The sequence below is a fragment of the Equus caballus genome, chromosome 7, assembly GCF_041296265.1.
Source record: "Equus caballus isolate H_3958 breed thoroughbred chromosome 7, TB-T2T, whole genome shotgun sequence".
Taxonomy (NCBI): domain Eukaryota; kingdom Metazoa; phylum Chordata; class Mammalia; order Perissodactyla; family Equidae; genus Equus; species Equus caballus.
This window is the reverse complement of record NC_091690.1, coordinates 51,173,854-51,198,318: the sequence shown is the minus strand read 5'-3', so window position 1 is coordinate 51,198,318 and position 24,465 is coordinate 51,173,854. Positions and strand designations below refer to the sequence as shown.

Sequence of the window (24,465 nt, the reverse complement as noted above, 5' to 3'; positions counted from 1 at the left end):
TCTGCATCTCTGCTTTATTTAACAGCCCGTGACTGACAGCTGTCCCCGACCAGCCCCTCCCGCCTCTACAAAAGCAACTAAAAATGAGCCGGGGCTGCCCTGCAGGGGACCTGGGGGACTGTGGCTTCAAATCCCAGGCCACCGGCCTTGGAAGGCAGGGAAGGAGGGCAGGCAGCGCAGCTCTAACCAGGAGCGGGGGAGGAGGCTGGAGAGTCCCGGGGCAGCCTCTCCTGGGCTTGCCCTGGCGCCAGACGCCAGGATGCTGGCCTGGGGGAGCCAGGCCGGCCACCCGGGGCCGGAGGAGGGAGCGAGTCAAAGCCTTTCAGAGTCAAGGGAGGCGGTCAGGCCCCTGGGGCCCAGTAGCGCGCCCTCAACTCCACCCCACGCTCACAAGCACACCCCCACAGCCACACGTGCAGCCACACACACTCACACCCACACCAAAGTCACACACACTGTGGGCTGCAAAGGCCCTGGACCCACCCCCTGGACCCTGGAATGTCTCTGGATTGGTACCCAGTAGGCGGGCCCACGGCAGGCGGGGCTGCCACGGGGGTGGGTCCTCTGTGTTGCTACTGATTGGCTGCCTCGCAGGCATCTATCCAATCGCTGTACACGTCCACTGGTTCTGACAGATCTGAGCCGCTGAGGTCAAGGGCCACGGGTGGCATTGGACCCCTTCCCGGTTCACCCCTCTATGGCTCACACACCCCTGCCCTGCACCCCATCACCCCATTTAAGTCAGCAGGCAGCAATAGTTCCTCTGGGCGGCCACAGCCCTGCACCAAGGCACACGGTGGAGCCAGAGGAGCAGGCGCTGGCCTCCAGCCCCCTCACCCTTGGCCAGGTGCCCTTGAGCAGCCCACCCTAGGCACCCCGCCCCCTCCCCTGGAAAAAGCCAGGCTTCTGAAGGATACAGGTGATGGGTGTCTGGAACTCCTCTAGGCACACGGTACACGAGATGACTCCAGTGTTGCGGGCACGGTCCCTAGAACAGGAGGAGGTGGAGGGACTGATGAGTCAGGACGCCTGTGTCTATGGGTGATGGTCCCCCTAACCGGAAGGCCCAGGGCAGACCAGAGGACGGTGACGGACACAGGAGAGGTCCCATGAGGCAGGATCCCTGGCCCCCGTCCCCACTCACATTTTCACGTCACAAGACTTCTCGTGGTTGCAGAAGGGGCAGGTGAACTGGGTCTCTAGGGTGCCTGTCATCTTCTTCTTGGGGGGCGGCTTCCGTTTGGACTTTCTGCGCCCCATGTCTGCAGGACGGCGAACCTGGGGGAGGGAGGCAGAAGTCAGCGACTCAGGGGACCCACGGTGAAGGGGTTCTTGGACAATGGTGCCCTCTGGGGCAGGCGGACAACACCAGAGCACTCTGGGTGGAGGAGGTGGGAGCAGGCTCTGGGGCCAGGTGGCCTGGGTTCTAACCCTGGCTCCCCATCACTGTGTGACCCCATGCAGGTTACTTAAGCTCTCTGTGCCTCAGTTTCCTGCCTATAACATAGAGACAGGCCTACTATCTCAGAGGGGTCTTGTGGGGCTGACACAACAAACGGTCAGTGACGTGCACGCGCAGGGCCTGACTCCTCCACTGTGGCCCCTGCACAGGAAGCCACTGTTCCTGGTGAGGATGACACGACAGATTCTGCGACAGGCCATTGCGCAGGGCTGTGCAGAACCTAAGTGCTCAAAAGCCACTGATTTTCGGAGCAGCTGTTCCTCTTGTCAAGGGGACATGCAAGTGCCACCCAGGAGGAATGACACCCAGGGCATTTGACAGTCTCCGGATGGGCCCCCTGGATGCCTCTCTGCAGACAAGGGGCTGTTGAGCAGAGAAGTGGAGACAAGCATTTTGAGCAGAGAAACACCACGTGCAAAGGCTCTGGGGCAGGTGTCTGAGGGTCCCGGGCAGCATTTGGGGCCTGCACAGGTGGGGGAGAGGGGCAGGCTGAAGAGGTCGCAGGGACAGGCGGGAGGGGTTTGGGTGGATCCTGGAGGCCACGGGAGGGAAAGGACGAAATAGCTTTGTGTTTCGAAGGGACTGAGGAGTAGCGGTCAAAAGCCGGGATAAGATGCAGTCAGACCAGGACAGGGCTGTTCGGGGTGACAGACATTGAGGAGACGAGTCAGCAGAGGGAACGAGAGAAGGGCAGCCCCAGGATGACTCCTCAGGTTGTGGTCGGGGACAGAGCAGCAGGCGGTGGAGAAGGTGACATCATTCTCCGATGTCTAATAGGAAGAGCAAGGTGTTGGGGAAAATAATGGCAGCAGGTGCCAGAGGGACGTCTAGGGACAGGTGTCTCACAGGCAGGGGCTGCCACTGAGTGTACTGCCCACGCCAGGCACTCGGCTCAGGGCTCTGCATTCGCCATCCCTGAACCTCCCAAGGCACTCCTCGCCCACTACCACCACATGCACGTGCACACACACACTCACTCCACCCTGGTTCCAGCATCAATCCTGCACGACAGGGGAGGGGAGCAGCCCACCAGAACAAAGCCCAGGGTTTCATTCACATTTGGCGATAGCCCTCTATGTAACATCCTCATTCTTGGCTGAGGGGGCTTCCAACACACTGAGAGGCAGCAACATCCACAAGCCCATAGGCCCGCCTGCTCCGCCTTCCCTCCTTCACTATGGAAGAACGTCCACACTCACCACAAAAACCATATGTTACCATGTGCCTGGATCCCAACATCGCATTGTCTGTCTCTCCTGCATCGACAGACACACTGTGATCACCTCTTGCATTGTGAAAAACAACAAACCCTTCGTTCTCCGTGGGCATTTTCTCCCCTCCCATTCTCTCTCCAGCCCCTGCCCCTGCTCCCCATCCCAAGCGGCAGTCTGCGCTCCTCAGGGCACTAGACACACCGGCTCCTCTTGCCAGCCTTCCCGTGGGGCTCTCAGGACCAGCACTGTTCCCTCCCTGCCTCAATGGCGGCTTCTTTCAGGCTCTGCAGGTTCTTTCAGGCTCTGCGCTGCTGCTAAGCCCCTCCCCAATTCAGTAATGATAGGTGAGCCCCCAGGCTCCATCCTTGAGCCCCTCCCCTCTCTGGCTACACTCGTGTCCACGGAGACCTCGCCCAGTCTCTCCCTCCACCCTCCTGTCCCACGTGGACTGCAGACTCTCCCGTCTACCTGCCTCGGCCACACTTTCTCCTGATGCTAACAAACATTTAAACATCACCTATCCAAAACGGAGCTCCTGGCACCTCAACCTGCTCTCCAGCAGTCTTCCCCATCTCGGCAGACAGCGAGTCTCTTCTCAGAACCTTGGACTCATCGATTCCTTTCTCACACCGATTACCTGATACCGATCCAGCTGGTCTACCTCGAAAACAGTCAAGCGTCACATAACGACGTTTCAGTCAATGACGGACCGCGTATACGACGGTGGTCCCATAGGATTAGTACCAGAGAGTCCAGCTGTGTAGTAGGCTGTGCCATCTAGGTTTGTGCACGTACACTCTCTGTTGTTCACACAACGACGAAATCGTCTAACGACGCATCTTTCAGAACATGACCCTGTCATTCTGCACTGCATGACTGGACATGTGACCACTTCTCACCATCCCCAGAGCCAGCTCCATGGTCTGAGTCCCCGAGTCCTGGTCATCTCTGGCCTGGATGATCACAACAGCCTCATTGGTCTCCCAGCATCTCCGACGCGGTCCCCCACCCTCCAAATGTAAATTCCCTGAGGGCAGGAATTTTTGTCTGGTCTTTGTATCCCCAGAGCCTAGAACAGCTCCTGGCACAGAGCTGGCGCTCAGCAAATATTTACTGAATGAATGAATGAATGAATGCACCCAGGCCAGGCCCTCCGCTAAACTGCAGCAATGCTGCCAGGAAAGCAGGCAAGGCATCTGCTCTTGTGAAACTTACATTCGGGTGGAGGAAGACAGACCGGCAAGGTAACTAACAAGCGAAATCATTCAAATACTGGTAAGCCCGATGAGGTTAATAAAACGGGGCTGGGTGGACACTTCCAGAACCAGATAAGGGTGGGGGGGGAGGACCCTGGGTAAGGGTCATTTAAGCCGAGGCCTGATTGAGAAGAAAAGGCAACCAGGAGAGGGAGTCCAGGCAGAGGGAACAGCACCTGCAAAGGCTCCGAGGCAGATGCCGCTGTTCTGGAGAAAGAAGACTAGTGCGGCTGAAGCCCAGTGAGCAATGAGGAGGGTATGAGATGCGACAGAAAAGCAGCAGCGGACCCCACAAGACCCTGCAGGCTTCAGTAAGGTGTAGCCCATGCTCTCACCGGCAGGGGCAGTGTTTTTTTCTTTTTTTTCCCCCAAAGCACGCCCGGAGTACCACCTGCAACAGAATCACCTGAGGGTACTCCAAAAAAATGCAGATTTCTGAAGCCCCTCCCAGATCTCCCCCCTGCTAGACTGTCAGGTCCGCAAGGCGGGGGGAGCATGAGTTGCCCACTGCTGAATCCCCAACATGCGTAGAGCCTGGTAGGTATTAGGCGCTCAATAACTACTTGTTGAATGAATAAATCATTTGTCCCCTGAATCAGAAGCTACAGATGTGCCCCAGAATCTCATTTTACCCGGTGTCTACAGCAGCACCCCAAACCCCACCCCAGAAAAAGGGACGGGCCTGCATCCAAGGCTCCAGAGGCCCTGGCCTGGCCTTCTGTGGCCACCGAAGGCCAAGCGCGCCAAGAAGGGGCTGGAAGAGGGCTCGGCCCTCGGCCCTGCTGCGACTCAGGAGGCGGCAGGGGGCGGCCCCTCCAGGCTCCCCGAGGCTCCGGCGTCGCCTCCCGCCGGCCTCCCGCGGGAGCCAGGACTCCGAGCAGGGGGCCGGGGAGGGAAGCTCCCCGCTGGGCCGCCCCCCAAGCCCGGGGCCTTCAGGGACCCCTCCAGGACCCCGTAAGCGCCCCGGGGTGGAGCAGCGCCTCATCCCGCCCGGCCCCAACGCCCGCCCGCGCGAACCGCCACCCGCGCTCGCCTTCGCTCGTTGCGACCGGCCTCGTTCACCCAGGAGACAGGGACTTCCGGCCCTCGGCGGAAGCGGAACCCCTCTACTCCCCTCACGTCCCGCCCACCCACGGCCGGGACCGCCCCGCGAGCGGGCCCCGCCTCCTCCAGTGTGCACGCGTACCCGCCTTCAGGGCCCGGCGGCGGGCTCGCTCTGCGCCTGCGCGAGGGCTCGAGAGCTTTTGGGTGTAGCAGCGCGCACGGCCGCTAATTATGGTGAGTTCCCAGCGGTGGCCTTTCCAGCGTTTCCGGGCCGGTGGGCCGGGCCATACCAGCGCTGGAAAGGCAGCCTCGGCCTTGGCCGCCGCATCTTCACTTGTCTTCTCTCCCAGTTCAAGCTTCAGCCCCTCGCAGCCCACCTAGGTCTCCCCAACTTCGGACACATTCAGATATCCCAGTGCTAAGGCATTGCGGGTGTCCGTATGGCTGAATCGGGGTGAGGGCGAAGCTTGTAAGATGCTGTTCTCAAACTTTAGCAAGAACCTGCCGATCTTAAAATTCAGGTTCTGATTCGTTAGGTCACGTGGGGTCTCAAAAGTCTGCATTTCTAACTAGCTCCGTGTTGACGTCCGTGCTACTGGGCGGAGCACACTTTGAGTGCCAGAGGTTATAGTAGCGGAGGTTGGATAGGCGGGCAGAGGCCAGATCACTCCACAAATCCGACAATTTGGTGAAGAGGCTGGACAGAAAAGATCGATGACCACACAAGGAAAGTGTGTGGATCTCTGAGAGCCTGTGGTGGTGGAGGTGGTTGCCAAACTGGTCTGAGAAGTGAGGGAAGGCTGATGCTCGGGTTGAAACCTGAAGCCCGAGTAGGAGTTACACAAAAGTAACACCCACAGAACTGATGATGGGGTGAAGGAGAGAGAGGAGTCAAGGATGGCTCCTACTGTCTGGAGCCCCCCTCGGTGCTGCTTCTTACTCAGCTGAGGAAGGCTCCGGGGAGGTGATTTGGAGAAGTCAAAGGTTGTGTTTTGGCCGTAATAAGTTTGAGACAAGCAAGGGGAGGTATGAAGCAAGCCCCTGGAAGTGGAGTCTGGAGCTCAGAAGAAAGACCTGGATGTGATTTTGAGAGCCTTCGAATATGGAAGTTATTTGAAGTCTTGGAGCCAGAGGAGGTCACCTGGTTTCCTGAGCGAAACGCGAAGTGTAGCAAAAGAAGAGGGCTAAGAGGGAGACCAGGGCCCCCCCAACCTTAGAGGTCAGGGGGAGGGACCAGCAAGAGACAGGGCGGGCCAGTCAGGTAGGAGGAGAAAGAGGTGGGTGTCCCCTCCCAGAAGCCTCCAGAAGAGGGTATTTCAAGATGGGGAGAGTGGTCAGCTATGTCACATGTGGCTGAGAGTTTGATAAGATGAGGAAAGAGAATTGACTGTTGTCTTTGACAAGTGGTTGGTCACATGTGTCCTTGATAAGAGCTGTTTTCATTGGAGTGTTCAGGCAAATAACTTGTAATGAGATGCGTTTCAAATAGGCTTATCTCCAACATGTCCGTGAGGGGGCAGTGTGATCCTTGGAACCGCCAAGTGCAACCCTTGGAAGTGCCTCCCTGGAGGACCCCCCTCAGTGCTGGTGCAAACCTGGACACACACAGATGAGATCTTACTGTACACGTTACCTCACAACCTGTGTGTGTGTTGACTTAATGGTCAACACACACACAGGAAACTCTTGTTTTAGTAGCTACACAATTCACATTGTGGCTCTGTCATAGTATATATGGACAATCCCGTATTTGCTTGTGATTGCTAAGTTAGTTTTTTCTTCCTTCCTTCTCTTTCTCTCTCTCCATCTCTCTCTCTTTCTCCTTTCCTTCCCTTCTTCTTTCCCAGCTTTATTGGGATATAATTGACAGAAAATAAAATGCACATACTTAACCTATGAAATTCCATGTCTTGACATACGTGTTCACCCATGAAACCGTCACCACAATCAAGATAGTGGATGTCTCCACCACCCCGAGGAGTTTCCTCGTCCCTCTTTGTAGTCAGTTCCTTCCGCTCTTCTCAGCCCCTGACATCAACGGATCTGTTTTCAGTTCCTATAGTTTTGTGTTTTTTCAGGAAGTCACATAAACCAAATTATTCAATATGTAGCCTTTTGAGTTTGTCTCCTTTGACTCAGTTTGCCATGTTCAGGATTCGTCCATGTTCTATCAGTCTTTTTTAAAATTTTTATCACTGAGTTGTAATCCATTGCATGGATGGACCACAGTTTGTGTATCCATTCACCCATTGATGGACATTTGGGTCGTTTCCAGTTTGGGACAATTATGAATAAAGCAACTATGAACCTCTCATTCAGATCTTTGTGTGGTTGTTTGTTTTCATCCGCTACTGTGTTTGCTTTCTATACAAAAATGTGCGATTCCTCTGGAACTCATTTTTGTATATGATCTGAAGTTGAGTTCAGGCTTTGTCTTCTTCTGGGCAAGTCGACAAGGCAAATAACACCTTTCTGCGAAGTTGCAACACCACCTTCAGCCTACATCACGTTCTCATGTGTTCTTTGAATTTGTTTTCTGGGATTCGCGCTGGATGTTTGCCCCGAGCCCATGTCATCTTGTTTTGATGACAGCCGTGTTTTGCTGTGTCATGAGGCAGGACTCTCCCCTTCTTATTCATGATTCTTGGCCTTGGAGGTTGTTGAGGAGGTGGGTGTGGCCTGACTCTCTGGTGACAACCTCCTGGCTGCGTGAGGATGCTGGTACCTGTCCGAGTAGCTGGTGTGAGGCGTGGGGAGATAATAATATCAGTGATGCTTGAATCAGATGCAGTTGCTTGGCAAGAGTAAAAAGAGATGGAGATGGGACCCTGGGACTGGCCTTGAGGAAATCCGCCATCTTGTTCTTTGCAGTTTAAAGCCATCTTTCTAACAATGGCCGTGTGCCAGCTGGCGTTGTCCCCAAGCTGGATGGACGCCCTCTGAGGGCAATGTCCACCCTGCCTTATTCCTTTTGGTGCTCCTTGGGTCCCCAGCTGCCTGGCACAGGACTTAGTCCTTGGTACTTGGTAGAAGTACTTGGTTGTTGTGGCAGAGAGGGCCAACCCCCCTTCCTGCCACTCATTCCCTGTGTCAGCTTGAATGTGTCACTTCTCCTTTCCACACTCTGGGCCCTGTGAACGGGGACATTGGCCTAATTCCACCCTCCAGGCCCTGCAAAAAGGGACATTGGGCTGACCACTGATTCAGACCCTGCCTGCCCGGAGTCTCTGAGTCAGTGGGAAGCGACAGGGTGGCTTTGAGCAGCCTGGACGGTCCTGGTTAAGACTGAGGGTCTCCCACTTCCTGGGCATGACCTTGGGCACTTTGCCTATAATCTGTCGGATTTCCGTCATGTCCTCCGAGAAGCGAGGATGCTTCTGGCCCTTGCCTCATGGGTCACGATTAGGAGAGAGGGTGTGTGTTAGGCAGAGAGCTTGATTGATAGTAATGCCAGCCAGGTAAACGTCAGCTGGCAGGGACTCAGGGCTGGCATTTCCATAAGAGCTTTGCCTCATTTTAAGAGTAACACGTGCGCCGTGTCACAAATTCAGCAGTATCGACATTTATAAAGTAGCAAGTGAAGATACCGCTTCCAGCAAGTTCCTCTCCCCAGAAGTAACTTGTTACATTTTGTCCAGGTTGTTATTTCATGTCACCCAACTGGGCTGGCAGCTGCAGCCAAACAGATGGGTCCCTGCCCTGTAGCAGCTGAAGTGACAGTTGAAGGCGGGCCCAGGGAGCAGTTTCTGCCACTTGCCTTAAGCTGCGTGGCTCAGGCTGTAGGTGGGTGGGTGTTACTCAACTCTCCCACAGGGGAACTAGGCTTCTCTGCAGCTTCCCGCTCACGAGGAGCATTCTGCTTCCAACATCTGTCATAAAAAACAAGCTCTGAAATAATTCTGCTTCTGGAAGTTTTTCTACATACATACCTGCACAGATGTACAAAAGCACGAGGCCAGGGGTGTCCATGGTGCCTCTGTTGGTAAGAGAGAAAGACTGAAATTGATCTCAACGGGCCCCAGCAAGGAGCCGGTGACATAGGCGGAAGCTCCCTGGCTGTCAAAAAGAAGGGCCACCCTCTTTTGGGAATGCCTCTTGTTTATCCTACATACATACTGCACACGTGGGAAACGAATGTACAGGGTCATTAATTGCAGCAGTGTTTGAGGAGGGCAAAATTATTGGAAGCAATCCAGGCCACCCTCTGTAGATGGCTGGTTAGATAGACGGTGGGTCAGGCACGCAATGGGGCCTCTGTGGCCTCAGAAAGAGCTAGAAGCTCTCCCTGAGAGCTGATGGGCAGATGGCCAGGTGTAACAGGCAGAAACAGCAAAGTACACAGAGAACCTTTTGGGGTGTGGGAAATGCTTCTATCTTGCTTGTGATCATGGGTTTGTGGGTGTGCGCCTGTGTCAGAACTTCCCGACATGCACCCTGCAAATGTGTCAATTACACCTCCATCAAGTTGCTTTGATAAATCAAAAAATGGCACAGAGAAAGACTGGAAGGGAACACAAAGCCTTTATAAAAAGTTCTTTCTTTTTCGGAGAGGGGGAGGGAAGGGCAGGGAGGGGCGTGAGATACTTCTGCTTTCTATAAATTTGAGATTTTCAAGCCATGTCAATGTGTCACCGATTCCATGTTGAAATGAACAAAAATGAAGTTTCTGTTGTGAGCAGTCCAGCTGTGGTTAAGCAGAAAGAGCACAGGCAGAACTGTGTGTATCTCATGCTGGTTTGTGTAAAAAAAGAGGGATGTTTTTGTTATGGAGGCATCGATTGAGGAAGGAAAGACAAGGATGATGGTGGATGCCCCTGGGGAGGTGGGCACAGGGAAGAAGGCTTGCTTTTTGTGGTACCTTCCTTCTGCAAGGTTTTCACTTAAAATCTCATCCATGTAGGAGGCCAGTTGGTTGCAAATGGGGCTAAGAGATGGAGGCACAGAGTCGGGGAACCCCAACGCTCTCAATCCCAGGTGGTACAACTGGCCAGTGAGGTGAGGCAAGAGATGCTCATGGCACACGTTCAGCCTTTGCAACTATTCTTTTATTGAACATTCGGCAGTGACAGAAGGATGCTGAATCCAGGAGAAAATTTCCCTCCCTGCCCCCCATTGCCCAGATGTCAGCCTGGGCGAGCTGGGCCACAGGGCATGGCACTCTGGCCGGTGTCCATGCTGCTTTCACATCCGTGGGCATCCTTGCCACAAGGGCCACGTGGCCCCTGAGAAAGCCTGCCCACCCGCTGGCAGGGAGGCCCCTCCGGCTCAGGCTGCAGGATGGAGCCTTCGTGGGTGTGCATGCCTTGCTCTCCTGGGCAGCCTGGTCTTGAACAGGGACTTGCCCGAAGCTTCGATGTAAGTGACGGTCATCTCTTTGGGGCTGATCTCCACGTAGGCAAAGCCACCCATGGAGGTGTTGGTCCCGTGGTGGAAGCGCAGGTAGCCATTGGGGACCTTGCGTGCGTGCTTCGTCGAGGGGTCCATGAAGTTCCCAGCGCCGCTTAGCACAAAGCCTATGCCGTTCTCGTCTTGAAGGTACTGTGGGTGGGAGATGCAGGGTGAGGGGAGCCCCCAGCTCCTCAAGGAGGCTAACCATGGGCTTTGTGCCTTCCTGCTGTGAGTCCAGCTGTGACCACAGAGTCACCTTGGGAAAGGAACATAACCCCTTCGGGCCTCAGTTTCCCCACCTGTAGGAATGGGTTGATCCTACTCCACAGGCAGAACACTGGGGAAGCCGTTGGCAATGGGTAGCTATTATGATGGCTTTGGGGGAACTTTGGACTGTTTTCCCGGTTAGAGCATAGAGCTTGAGGGAGAGTGACGTTTGCGAGACCCCCAAACACCAGGAAGGTCCCAATGTGCCATGTGCCACCTTGGCGAGGCTGGGGACCCCTGACCTGGCCCCCTACCCCTGCCACAGGCCCCTCACCTGCAGGTTGTGGTCGTGGCCACACAGGTAGGCGGTGACCTTGTGCATGGCCAGCAGTGGCAGCAGCTGCTTGACGAGGCAGTGGGTGGGCCCGTGCTCCGCGATGGACCATATTGGGTAGTGGCCAGCCACCAGCACGTAGTCCTCCTTGGCCGCGGCCAGCTGCTTCTTGAGCCAGGACAGCTGCGTGCGGGCCAGCGCCAGGTCCCGGGGCCTCTCGGGCTGCTGGCTGGTGAAGTCGTTCGAGTTGCCGCACAGTGTCACTGTGTCCAGCATGAAGATGGCCACAGACACGTTGGACCGTGGGACCTTGAAGCGCAGGCGGTAGAAAGGGCTGGGGAAGTTCCTGTGAAGGGGATGCAGGTGGTGGGCACCTGGACTGGCCCAGGGTCAGCTCAGGCTAATGGGCCTCTTTGTCCACTTGAGCAAGGCTCAGGGGATGGACGGGGCAGGGGGCAGACTCACCAGCGTTTTGAGATGCTGGAGTAGGCGATCTGGGCTGAGACGTTTCCCAGGTGGTCGTGGTTGCCAGCCAGCACGTACCAGGGCACGTTGCGGAGGGATGAGGCAGAGAACACATCCTCGAATGTCTCCTGCAACAGACAGCGAGGGCACCCCCCAGCCCAGGGTCAAGCAGCTCCCCCAACGCTCCCAGCAAGTCAAGGGCTGGGGCCCAGGGAGACAGTGAACGCTCCAGGTGCCCAAAGTGTCAGCTTCCCTCTGCCCTCTCCAGAGTCAAAAGCTCGAGTGGCTTCGCCACATGCCCCCCAACCCCCACTCCAGTGGCACACACCTGGAACCGCTTGTCATTGGCATTCTGCACGCCATTGAAGTAGAAATTGTCCCCCAGAGAGAGGATAAAGTCTGTGCCCAGGATCTGCACAGTCTTGGCAATCTCCTTGGCGGTGGCCGTTTCCCGGGCTGTGTAGAACGGGGCATTGGGGACTCCGCCCCAGTCACCCACGGCCACAAAGCGCAGGACGGGGGTGGCCCTGTTGGCCAGGGAGAGCACCAGCGAGGCTTGTAGGAAGAGCAGCACCATCCATGTGTCCATCTGGGAGGCAAGAGACGAGCGTCTGGGGACCCGAGGCTGAGACGTGGGCAGCAGACCCCGGAAACCCCCACTTGATGCTCTGAGAGAGGGGGAGCCACTCCCTGCAGGGCTGGCCTGCCGGGAACCCCTGGGTTGTGCCCTGGTTCCCAGGACTTAGGGCAAAAGCTGGCTGGGAGGGTCAGAGGGTGGGCGGGGTCCGGCCAGCGCTGGGAAGGGTGGCCATGCTTGCCCATGCGCCCTCCCTCACCGCGGGCCCGCACTCACCCTGGGAGAGGCACAGGCCGGTTAGCAGGGGGCTCAGAGAGGCAGGTGAGCTCCCGGGGCAGAACTGGCCAGTCACCGAGCCTTTATTCCCTGGGGCGGAAACGGATCATTAGTGAGGGTGATGCAGTTTCTCCGCAGACTGTTCCAGAAGCCCTCCCCTTGGGTCATGTGGGCCTTGGACTTCCCCAGTGCTGGACACGGGATTCAGGGTGGGGGTCTGGCCCACGAGTTCAGCCTCTGCGTCTGCCCGCCTGAGTTTGTTTGTGTCGCGGCCCGAGGTGCCCCCTTATCTGAGTGTGTGTGCTGTGTGTGCGGCCGTATTTGTGCGCCCCAGCCCGACATGTTGTGTGTGTCCGTGTTCTCTGAGGACGTGTTTGTCTGCCTGTGTCTGGGTGTGTCTGAGCTGTTTCCTGTGTGTAGCCAAGCGTGCCTGCCTGGGTCACTTGTCTGCTGTGTGCCTGGGAGTCCTGTGTCCCTCCTGATGGGTACGCCGAGGGGGCAGCCAGGCCTGGGTGGCCGCCTGTGACGTGCGCCTGAGTTCTCAAGTGGGACCGTGTGGGGCTGCAATGGGGGCGTCCCTGTTTTGTGCTGGAGCCTAGTTGTGTGTCTGTGTTGTGTGTCTAACTGAGGTGTGTTTGACAACATCTGAGTGTGTGTCCCACGGTCACCCCCGCCCCCAGACAGCAGGGTCTCCCTTTTCCAGGAAGTCCTGGCCACACCTTCCCCTCCTCCCCACCCCCATTCCTGCAGGAGGAAGCGAGGCAGGAGGCAGCTGGTGACACGCCATGTGACCACTGACTTTGGACTCTCACACCCTCGGCAGCTCCCCCGGGGCCCCCCAGGTCACCGCAGCCCCCCAAGGGGAGGCAGGGGCACTTGGGCAGTGGGGCCCCTGCCCTTGTGGCCTGTCTGACCCGCCCCTCACCTCCCTCCCTCCTCCGCCACGCACACTCACGATAGGTCCCTACAGGCCCTTGCGAGGGTGGAGGGGGCCCCTCATTCAACACCAAGGTCACAGGCTCCGCGAGGGTCGGTGACCTGACCTCGGTCACCCAGCGAGGTCTGGCTGTTTGTCCCTCCCGTCCCCGCAGCCGAGACAAACAGGAAGTGGGTCACGAGGGCAGGCGAAGACCCCTCCCCCGGGGACACCTGCGGGCTGGGCTGGTCTCACCTGCGGTCGGTGGGGCCCGGGGTCAAGGGCGGGCGCCGTCCCTGGAGCCGAGCTGCAGGAGCGCGCGGGGCGCTTGCCATCGGGGCCACTCAGCGTTGAGGAGGCGCAGTCCTGTCCGTGGTCCCCGGCAGGCCCAGGTGATGCCCCGAGGGGAGGGCGGACGCCTCAGCCTTCACGGCCCCCGCGCTTCCTCCAGGCCCGGCCGGGCCGCGCCCTGAATCCTGCTCGGCCACCCAGCGCGCCACGCCTCCGGGGCGCAGGCAGCGCGTCTGTGAAATGGGGTAACGCACCCCAGGGGGCGGCTCGGGACCGATTTCCTGCCCATGGCCACCTGCCTTCACAGCCCCAGATGGCAGCTCTGGGTGCCGCCTCCCCTTCCGCAGGGCCACCCTCTAGAGAGGAAATCTCATCTTCAGTCTCAGTTTCCTGGTGTTTAAAATGGGTGTGAAGGCAGAAGAGTCAACTCTTCCTTAGAAAGAATTCCAAATAAGTTGAAATGCCCCTCCAGGGGCCCACCCGCTCTCCCACTCCTTTTGAGTGTGGGCCAGACGCAAAATTTGAGTTAGTGACTCTCATCTGAAGAATGAAGTATGGAAAAGCAAAAGATAAGAGCTTTACAGTGGATACACCTGGCAGACATCACCTTGACCAAATGATCCAGGCCAACATCCTGGTGGTGTCTCATTGATGTCAGGTGGCCTTGACATAATGCCATGAGAAAGGCACCTTATCTCTGTGGGTTTCCTCCCAGAACCGGTAACGACAGGCTAAACATGAGAAAAATATCAGATACACCCCAAACTGAGGGATATGCTACAGCATCCTGTCCAAAAATGTCCCAGTCACGAAAAAGAAAACTTGGAGGAGCTGTCACAACCTGGAGGCGACCCAGGTGACAAGACAACTGAAATGTGGGCTCCTGGACCAGAAAAGGGGCATTTGTGGAAGAACTGGTGACACCCCAATAAATGGCAGTTCGTGAATTGCAACATGACGAAGTAACTAACTTCTCCATAGGGTCAGGTGTGTCACGGTTCCAGAAGGCATCAGCCATAGAGGACAGTGAACAAGGCACATACTGGAATGCCTGACACAGTTTTTTGCAATTTTTCCGTAAATCTAAAATGATCCCGAAATCGAAAAGTTCACTTTGGAAATGGCCATGACCCAACAATATGAAACTTTTGCTCAACGTCTCGAGCATCCGCTGGATGCTGGACAAGACGAGACAGGAAAACCGGCCCTGCCGGGGCTGCCGCGCTACAGAAATTTACATTCTAGCTGTCAATTACTTTCCTTTCTCTGGGGGTGGGCGGGGCGTTCTCTTTCTGTTTTATAATTTACCTGCTGTTTGGATATTTGGAAAGCCCTGTTAGTTATTTTATCAGCAGAAACAATGCTTCTCTTAACATAGCCCTCATCCACATGTAAACAAGAAAATAGATCTCATTCCAGATGGGATGGGGGGGTGCAGAGGAGGTGTTTCTGGGGAGACAGGAGGGCGAATGAAATTGGGGCTGTAGGACAAGGAGAGTTGCGAAAGGGGCTTCAACTTTATCCCTCCTGTTTTCTTTCACAAAAAAGGAAACAATTTATCTGAAGGGGGCCGGCCCGGTGGCCCAGCGGTTAAGTTCGCACATTCCGCTTCGGTGGCCCAGGGTTTGCAGGTTTGGATCCTGGGTGCGGACATGGCACCGCTTGGCAAGCCATGCTGTGGTAGGCATCCCACATACAAAGTAGAGGAAGATGGGCACAGATGTTAGCTCAGGGCCAGTCTTCCTCAGCAAAAAGAGGAGGATTGGTGGCAGATGTTAGCTCAGGCCAATCTTCCTCAAATAAATAAATAAATAAATAATTTTCTTAGGTCTGCGTTTGTCTTCAGAAAAATGAGATGCTCGTGATGCCATTTTATAACTTTTGGAAGCATTAACACTTTCTCTATTTTTTCAAATAAAAATCACAAAAGCACATGCATGTGATTAAAATAAATCAGACTTTCGGCAGAGCGTGTGAGGAAACCCGTGGATTCTCACCTATTGCTCTGCTCCCCTCTGGGCTCGGAATGAGCTCTTCTCCCTCCATGGGCCGGGGGAGCCCTGTGCCCTGGCTTTCTGCGGCCATGCATCACAGTTTGGCTCAGGGCCTCCCTCACCCTCCACTCCTGCCCTGCTTCCCAGCATCAACGTCAATCTCATGGTTGAGTTCCTCCTTGGGCATTGTGGGGCCCTGCCCTCCCCTCCTCCCCTCTCTCCCAGCTCCCACTGCTCCTCTGGTTTTCTCACCCTTCCTGGAATAGGAGCATGCTCTGACCTCAGGGCCTTGGCACTTGCTGTCCCACCTTCCTAGAAGGCTCTTCTTACTCGAGATACCACTGTGGCCTCCTCCCCTTTAACTTCTCTGAAACTCACCATCGCACCCCATCCTGACACCCTCTCCTCCTGCTATAGTTTCTCTGTAGCCCTTATCACTGCCTAACAAGCCATATAGCTGCTTATCTAGTTTCAGTCTATCTTCCCACCAGAAGGAGCTCTAAGGGGACCAGAACTTTCTCGATCTTGTTCCCTGCAGTTTCTCTGGCATCTAGAATCTGGAACACACAATGGTGGTTGCTCAGGAATTATTTAGGGAATAATGGAGCGAAGGGAAGCCCTTTCTGGATACACACTATCTATCTATTTATCTATGTCTATCATTTATCTACGTCTTTATCTATCTACCTATCTCTATCATCTATCTACCTATCTCTATCTGTCTGTCTGTCTATCTATCTAATCTCTCTTTCTCTGTCTCTCAGTCACGCTATATCTTGATACAAAATCATAAGTGCTAGGTTGCTACACACCAAGAAGAAATTCTGGTGCCAGTGGGAACCAGATTCAGAGTGGCATCCTCTGGGGAGTGTTGATATGGAACACTATTACTTTTTACTTGATTCATTTCCTTATTGAATTCATCTTTAAAAATTATATGCTGGTAACATTTTTGTAATCAGAAAGACACCATTTGCCTAAATAATCACTCTGATGAAATCGCGGATGACTGTTGATCGAGGGGGAGCCTCCAGTGAGGGGGACCCCAGGGGGCTGGTGTGGTCAAGTTAGCATCCAGGAAGGCCGTTCAAAGGTGGTGGAGCCTGCAGGCTCTGCAGCCGTCTGCTGGGTTCAGATTCCAGCTCCTCTGCTGTTCTTTAGCTGTGTGACTGGGGGCTAGGAACTGTACCTCTCTGTGCCTTATTTCTTCATCTTTAACACGGATGATGTTACTGTTCCATACAGGGTGGAACATGCAGACCAGTACCTTGCCCATAAGCCAGCTGCCACTGTTCATTATTATTATCAACACCATTATGTGTATTATTATTATAGACGAGGGCAGTGGCCATTTGGATAAACTGAACATGTTTAAGAGGCAGAAATAATAGGCTGGACAGACGTCCCAGCATTTTTTTTCTAGATTTTTAAAAAAAGATTTTATTTTTCCTTTTTCTCCCCAAATCCCCCCAGTACCTAGTTGTGTATTTTGAGTTGTGGGTCCTTCTCGTTGTGGCATGTGGGACGCTGCCTCAGTGTGGCCTGATGAGTGGTGCCATGTCCGCGCCCAGGATCTGAACCCGTGAAACCCCGGGCTGCCGAAGCGGAGCGCGCGAACCCAACCACTCGGCCACGGGGCCGGCCCCCCCAGCACTTTATGCTGAAATATTTCAAACATCCAGCAAAGCTGGAAGAATTGTACGGCAAAGTTGGAAATACGTGAACAGCCACATCCTCACTCGTAGATACTGCCATTCACATTTGAACATATTCGCTTTAATAGCTATCTGTCCATTCATCTCTCTTGCTTTTGACCCATTTTAATACGTCGCAGACTTGTGCACACTTTCCTCCCCACACTCAGTGCTCATCCATTCACTGCAGCTCAGTGTGTGTTTACAGTTCTTTTCTTTGATGTCAAATTTACATACAATGATGCGCACAAGACTTAAGTCTACACTGGCGGAGTTCTGATCAACCTCAGCTAGAGCCATTAAAGAACTGACTTATTCTTCCCTGGTGTGATTCAAAACAAAAAATAAAAGTCACAGGAGGCAGCCCAGGCTCTGCCACTTGCAAAGCTCTGTGACCCGGAGCATGTCACTTAACCCTTCTGGGCCTTAGCTTCCCATCTCTAAAAGGGAATAGTCAGGATGCCTACCTGAGATCGGATGTGGTTGTGGATATGAAACGAATCTGCGTAGAAATCCCGAGGAGTGCCTGGCACCCAGGAAGTGCCTTAAAACCGCTCACTTTTAATATCTCCCAGTTGAAACAAAGGAATTACAGTTGGGGGAAGAAGACATAAAATGGGAAATAGCTGAAAAATTTCAAAGATGGCCACCAGAGGAGCTTAAGCTTGGGGTCTACACCGGGTGTGGGGAGGTGGGTGCGGGGGAGGGAGGCTGTGAGAGAAATCCTGACCTGGCGCCACAGAAAACCGGCAGCTGAGGGCTCCACTCACCTGTGGGTGCAGAGCAGCACCCATTCCGAACCGTGGAAACAGCCAGAGAGAAAGCGAAGACCCCGCAGGTGTCTGCTGTTCATGACACACCCTGCAAGAGCCCTCGTTTATTTGAATCATGCGCCCGTGCTTTTGTATTTTTAATTTAAATTTAATTTGAAAAACACAGACAAGCTTTTGACCCACGCTACAACATAAGTGAACTTCAAGGACACGATGTCGAGTGAAATAAGCCCGTCACAAAAGGTCTGTCTGATTCCACTCCCAGGAGGTCCCAGAGGAGTCACATCCATAGAGACAGGAAGTAGATGGAGGGGCCAGGGGCTGGGGGAGGGGGAGTTAGCGTTTCATGGGGACAGAGTTTCAGTTTGGGAGGATGAGAAAGTTCTGGAGACGGATGGTGGGGATGGCTGCACAACAATGGAAATGTACTTAATGCCGCAGAACTGGACACTTAAAAACGGTCAAGATGGTAAATTGTATGTTGTATGTATTTTACCCCCAAAAAAACCCCACAAAAAAAGTGCAGAAAATAATTCCTAAAATACCCCATAGTGCTGCATGAAGAATTGATTTGAGGCTGGCAACTTTAGGTTGAAAAGTATACCACAGTTCACCTGCGTTTCAAAGCAGTATCAGAATGTTTAAGAGAATATCATTTCCCCCACTTATGTGTCCAACTTTTAGATTTGTAAGAACCTCCAAGGTCTTCAAAACGGTTTGCCAGGTGGAGGCATTTAAGATGAAAGAATAACGTACGTCACTTTTCCAAATGCCATCTACAATGTTTCAGTGCTTTCAACCCACTACTTTTCTAAATGGACCCAAATACGTACCCGGTGGCCCCTTTGCAAGTGACTGTCCCCTTTGCCAGGTGTATCAGAGACCTAATAGCTTCAACTGTAACTAAAGGCTTAGGGGAAACTATGTTTCTAAGAGTATCATTAAATTGACCATGCATTTACAAAGTAACCACCATGATGGATTTTTCTAGGCTCCAAAACTGCCCCAAGCTAGACACTGCGGTGAGTGGGAGCAATTGAAGGGCTAGTGAGGCTGGAGCAGGGGGAGCGAGGGAGCGGCTGGGAGGGGATGAAGGCAGGGAGGTGAGGAGCGGGTGTGGGGGGCTTCGGGGGCTGCGGGAAGGGGGGCTTCATCCCCAGCCAGGTGGGTGCTGTTGGGGATTCTGAGCAGAGCAGGGACTTACCTAACAGATTTTGCATAACTTCCATTAGCTGTTGGGTCGCGGGACACCGCCTCTGGGTGAGTAGGGCAGGTGGGAAAAACTGGGTCGTGGCGGTTTCCCTCGTACTCATTAATTAAAAAAAAAAAAAAAAAAGGAAAAGAAAAAAAAAGGCTCAGGTCTGGGTTTGGTTTGGGGACGCCCGGCAGGCACAGAACTTCTGCCTGCGCTTCCGACTCTTGACTTGTCCCCTGCCGCCCCCGCGTGGCCGCAGCCGGAACTGCAGCAGCATCCTGCGGACCGGGTTTCCTTTTTGTTGCGCGGAGGCTTATCCCGTCCCCTGGTGCGGGGGGTCGGGCAGTGGATCCAGCCGAGGGCGGCCCCAGAGGAACTCCCAGGGGAGGGATGAGTGAGATAAGCCGGGATCCAGACGTTTGCAGGATAACCTGATGCGCAGCCGGCTTCTCGGGAAATTGCAAACCGCATCTGTTCCACCTTCTCAGAGGAGGGGTGTGTTCGCGGCGTCTTCAGGGACTTTTTCGGGAAGGCACAGTAAGCAAAGATATTCTAGGCGGAGGGAAGGGCATGGGCACAGCAAGGTCAAAACTGAAATCCAGATAAAGCCCCCTCCCCTTAACTGCTCCTCCCAACCTGGGTCACAGGGTCACCATTTGAGCCCCGTACTCAGAACTCAGCCTGAGCTCCTCTCTTCATCTCCCTCCTGCCATCCCCGTGGCCACCCCCCAGGGCCAGACACCCATCACCTGGGTGATGTCCCAGCCTTCAATTCCTGGTCTTTCACCCCAGTCCCAAAGGGATCTTTCCCCTGCTCACACACCTCCCATGGCTCCCCAGTGCTCTGGAGAGCAAGTCCAAGCCCCTCAACCTGGCTCCTGAAGCCATGACAGACCCGGCCTCCCTGCCCCATTGTATCATTAGCATGAACAACTATACAAGCAATGATGACGACCATAACAGCACCTCTCTTTATGTTATTGAGGGTCCACATGGTGCCAGGCCATGTGCCGTGCAGTGGCACACAACAGCCTTATCACCCCCATGTTACAGAAGGGCACGCAGAGGTTCAGAGAACTCGAGGGACTTGTCCAAGGTTACTTGGACTTGTGAACTCAAGTCTTTCCAGCTCCAAAGGTCAGGCTTAACCCCAACTATCTGGCCCTTCTCTGACAAATCTCTGGTGCGAGGGGTTTAATTTCCTTGCTCCTCCTTGGTCATAGCTCAGGCTGCCAGCACAGAATATCATTCACGGGGCAGCGTGAACAACAAACATTTATATCTCACTGTTCCGGAGGCTGCAAGTCTGAGATGCTGGCCGATTCGGTTCCTGGGGAGGCCTCTCTTCCTGGCTTGTAGACGGCCACCTTCTTGCTGTGTGTGGGGACGTTCTCGGCCATTATTTCTGTAAATGAGCTCTCTGTCCCCTTCTCCTTCTCTTCTCCCTCTGCAGCTCTAAGAGTTTGCAGACTGATTCTTTGGATGGCATCCCGTGGGTCATGTGGGCTTTCTTCACTCCTTTTCATTCTTTTTCTTTGTTCTCCTCTGCCTGGATATTTTCAAAGTTCTTGTCTTCAATCTCACAGATTCGTTCTTCTGCTCAATCAAGTCTGCTGTTGATGCTCTCTATGGCATTTTTCAGTTTATTCCTTGTATTCTTCAGCTCTAGAAGCTTTGTTTGGTTCTTTCTTTCTTTCTTTTTTTTTGAGGAAGATTGGCCCTGAGCGAACATCTGTGCCCATCTTCCTCTATTTTAAGATTTTTTTTTCCCTTTTTCTCCCAAAGCCTTCTGGTACATACTTGTATATATTTTTAGTTGTGGGTCCTTCTAGTTGTGGCATGTGGGACACCCCCTCAGCATGGCCTGATGAGCGGTGCCATGTCCACACCCAGGATCTGAACTGGCTGCCAATGCAGAGTTCACAAACTTAACCACTTGGCCATGGGGCTGGCCCCATCCTCCTCTATTTTATATGTGGGACACCTGCCACAGCATGGCTTGACAAGCGGTGCGTACGTATGTGCCCAGGATCTGAACTGGCAAACCCTGGGCTGCTGAAGTGGAGCGTGCAAACTTAACTGCTATGCTACTGGGCTGGCTCCAGTTTGGTTCTTTTTTTTTTTTTGAGGAAGATTAGCCCTGAGCTCACTACTGCCAATCCTCCTCTTTTTGCTGAGGAAGACTGGCCCTGAGCTAACATCTGTGCCCATCTTCCTCTCCTTTATATGTGGGATGCCTGCCACAGCATGGCTTGACAAGTGGTGCCATGTCCACACCCGGGATCTGAACTGGTGAACCCCGGGCTGCCGAAGCGGAACGTGCGAACTTAACCACTGCGCCACTGGGCCAGCCCCCCAGTTTGGTTCTTTTTAACAACTTCTATCTCTTTGTTAAACTTCCCATTTTGTGTGTGTATTCTTCTTCTGATTTCATTGAATTGTCTGTCTGTGTTTCCTTGTAGCTCCTCGAGTTTCCTTAGAACAGCTATTTTGAGTTCTTTACCTGGTAAGTTGCCCATCTCCCTGTCCTTGGGTTTGGTTCCTGGAAGATTATTGTGATCCTTTGGAGCTGTTACTTTACCTGAATTTTTCACGTTCTTTGAAGTGTCCGTTACCATCTGCATTTGAAGCAGCAGTTCCCTCCTCATCTTTACTAACCGCCTTCAAGAGAGAGAGAGACCTGGGGCCGGCCTGGTGGCGCAGCAGTTGGGTGCACACATTCCACTTCGGTGGCCTGGGGTTGGCTTGTTTGGATCCTGGGTGTGGACATGGCACCGCTTGACAAGCCATGCTGTGGTAGGCATCCCACATATAAAGTAGAGGAAGATGGGCACGGATGTTAGCTCAGGGCCAGTCTTCGTCAGCAAAAAGAGGAGGATTGGCAGCAGTTAGCTCAGGGCTAATCTTCCTCAAAAAAAAAAAAAAAACAAAACAGAGAGAAAGACCTTCTGTCAGCTGTGCTGAGAGGCGAGGCTGTCTGAGGCCTTCTCTGAGCTCCCCTGCTCCATTCTTCTTGCTCCCTCTTGTGGCGGAGCTCTCAAGCTTGTGAGCCTTCTCTGGACCCTGTAACACACCAGGTCAGGTGCCAACAGCCTCTCTTTTTTTCTCCCAAGTTGGCACTAAAGCTTGAATTTGTGGTCTCTTCCTGGCCCACAGATTCTGCCAACTTTCACGTGCTCACTAGCTATAGGCCAGAGCCCTCTCTTGCCACCGTTACCATCGATAGCACACACAGAGAACCGACCATGGGGTAGGGGTGTGGGTGAGGTATGCAGAGCTCTGGGGGTGCCTGGGGGACAGTTGGGGGGGTATGCAGGTGAGGAATTCCCAGCAGCTCGTGGTCAAGCTTCTTGATGGAAGCTGTGATGTGGATAGTAGGGTCCACGCCCCTTTAATGTCCTTCAAGAGTCTTACGTCCCATTCTCCCCATCACTTCGCAGCCCCTAGTCATGCAGCTCACAGCTTGGTGCTCCGGGTGGGGCAAGAGAGAAATGGGCCCCTTTGGCAGTGACTCGCACAGCCGGAGAGACCAGATATTCTCTCACAGACCCTTCCTTTCCCCCTTGGGAGAGATCACAGGCCACAAAGATCTCTCCTGGCCCTAAGCTGTGCCACCCTGGGGAAGGGACGGTGCAGCTAATGTCAAGCTGTTCGTCTTACCCTCTGAAATGCATCCAAACTGTATTATTATTATTATTATTATTTTTGCTGGAGCTCCTCCTCTGGAAACCTGGACTTCCACAAAGGCTCTCTCATCCACGGGTGATTGTCTAGGTCCATGTTCTCCAGGGGCAACCAGACTGTGGCCGCGAGGGACTGGAGCCGGTTCACAGGCCACTGCAGGGTCCACGGCTGGGAATGAAGTCTGTCTGCCTGTTACCCGATGCTCGATGCACGGGTGGGCGAGACTCCTCCTGGGCGCCTTGGCGTGTGGTGCCAGATCCCATAGGTCCCTCAATGACACTTTTGTCCATGGATGGATGCCACATTTTTGTTGTTGAGGGGGACAAAAACAAGGGACATCTTATGCCGCCATGATGCTAGCATCACTTTCCTTTGGTTCCTTTTTATAATTTCTATCTATATTGATATTCTTTCTCTCTCTCTCTCTTTTTTTTTTTTTGGTGAGGAAGATTGGCCCTGAGCTAACATCCATGCCAATCTTCCACTGTTTTGTATGTGGGATGCTGCCACAGTGTGGCTGATGAGTGGTGCTAAGTCCGTGCCCAGGATCCGAATCTACAAGCTCCAGGCCGCCCAAGTGGAGTGCACGAACTTAACCACTACACCACCGGGTTGGCCCTTGATATTCTTCTCATCTTTTTTCATACATTCTATCCTGTCTTTGTCTCTGTTTTCCCTTAGCTCTTTGAGCACATTTAAATAGTTCCTTTATTTTTTTTTGTCTCGTGAGTCTAACATCTGGGCTTCTTCAAGGACTGTTTTTGTGTATTCGTTTTGTTTCTTTGAATGGACCTGTTTCCTGGGTTTGTTTGTTTGTTTATTTTTGGGTCTACCTTGTAAAATTTGGTGAAAACTAGAAATTCAAATCTTACAATGTGGTAACTCTCAAAATGAGATTCTCACCCTTCGCCCAGGGCCGGCTGTTTTTAAATTTTATTTAGATTGTTGCAGGGTGTTCCTGCTGTGGATCAGCCCGATGGGGAAGCGTAAGAGCTTTACAGGATCTCTGATTCTGTGTCTTTTCCTGGGCCCGTGCCGTGGCTTTCCAAATTTGCCCATATCCCTTGTTCCTTGTGAGTGTTGTAATCCTTAAACGTCTGGCCCCCAAAAGGGGAGAAAGGGAAAAAAGAAAAAAATGAAAAAAATAAAAACAGATGCTGTTCCTTAAAATCTCCTGGAAGCCACTTCAGCTGGTGGCGGTTGAGACAGTGGCCGCCAGCCTCGGTGCCTGCACCTCGGTGATCGAAAGCAGTAATCAGCCGTCGGAACATAGAACCCAGATCATGGGAGGACAAGGTCTTTTTGTCCCACGTTGGTTCCAGTAAGCTGCACCTGGAATAGAGCCGCGGTCTCCAGCGCTGTCTGCCTCGGGGGAGGTGGTGGGAGATGGGGAGTCACTCCTTCCCTAAAGGCTAACGTGGACTGAAATTACCGCAATTTAGCAGCCAAGCCTTCCCCCTGGAAGCCACAAATTCAAATAGACGTTATCACTTCAAAACGGTTAACTTCAGACAGTTTGTGGCTGTGCGGTTTGCTGTCTAGATGGACACAAAGACCTGGTCTTTCCACTCCACCATCTTCCCTGACATCGCTTCCTACACCGCTGCTTTTGAACGTCCTAATTTCTCAAAGAATCGCACTCCAGCTTCTCCGCAGGATTTGGGCAGTCTAATCTGTGTCTTAACTCCATAATCT

At 53.7% G+C, this 24,465-nt stretch overlaps 2 protein-coding genes across 6 annotated transcripts; both read right to left on the bottom strand.

The window, feature by feature from the left end:
- ELOF1 (elongation factor 1) lies at nt 1-5,091 on the bottom strand. 2 transcript variants are annotated; one of them, XM_001490341.6, is made up of 4 exons: nt 4,966-5,091; nt 1,145-1,278; nt 918-988; nt 1-637 (listed from the first exon to the last, which is right to left on the bottom strand). In XM_001490341.6, the coding sequence occupies exons 2-4, from the start codon at nt 1,258-1,260 to the stop codon at nt 573-575; spliced, it is 252 nt and encodes an 83-aa protein (XP_001490391.2). In that variant the 5' UTR covers nt 1,261-1,278; nt 4,966-5,091; the 3' UTR covers nt 1-572. The 2 variants fall into 2 exon arrangements, with proteins under 2 accessions (XP_001490391.2, XP_023501119.1); XM_023645351.2 differs by lacking the exon at nt 4,966-5,091 and adding an exon at nt 4,109-4,953.
- A 4,912-nt stretch (nt 5,092-10,003) lies between these two features.
- On the bottom strand, nt 10,004-19,186 carry ACP5 (acid phosphatase 5, tartrate resistant). Of its 4 annotated transcripts, XM_005611907.4 has the most exons (7): nt 19,096-19,186; nt 13,395-13,820; nt 12,224-12,313; nt 11,699-11,959; nt 11,371-11,498; nt 10,906-11,251; nt 10,004-10,514 (listed from the first exon to the last, which is right to left on the bottom strand). In XM_005611907.4, exons 4-7 carry the CDS (start codon nt 11,957-11,959, stop codon nt 10,242-10,244), a joined length of 1,008 nt encoding a protein of 335 aa, XP_005611964.1. In that variant the 5' UTR covers nt 12,224-12,313; nt 13,395-13,820; nt 19,096-19,186; the 3' UTR covers nt 10,004-10,241.
- Between the last annotated feature and the right edge of the window lie 5,279 nt (nt 19,187-24,465).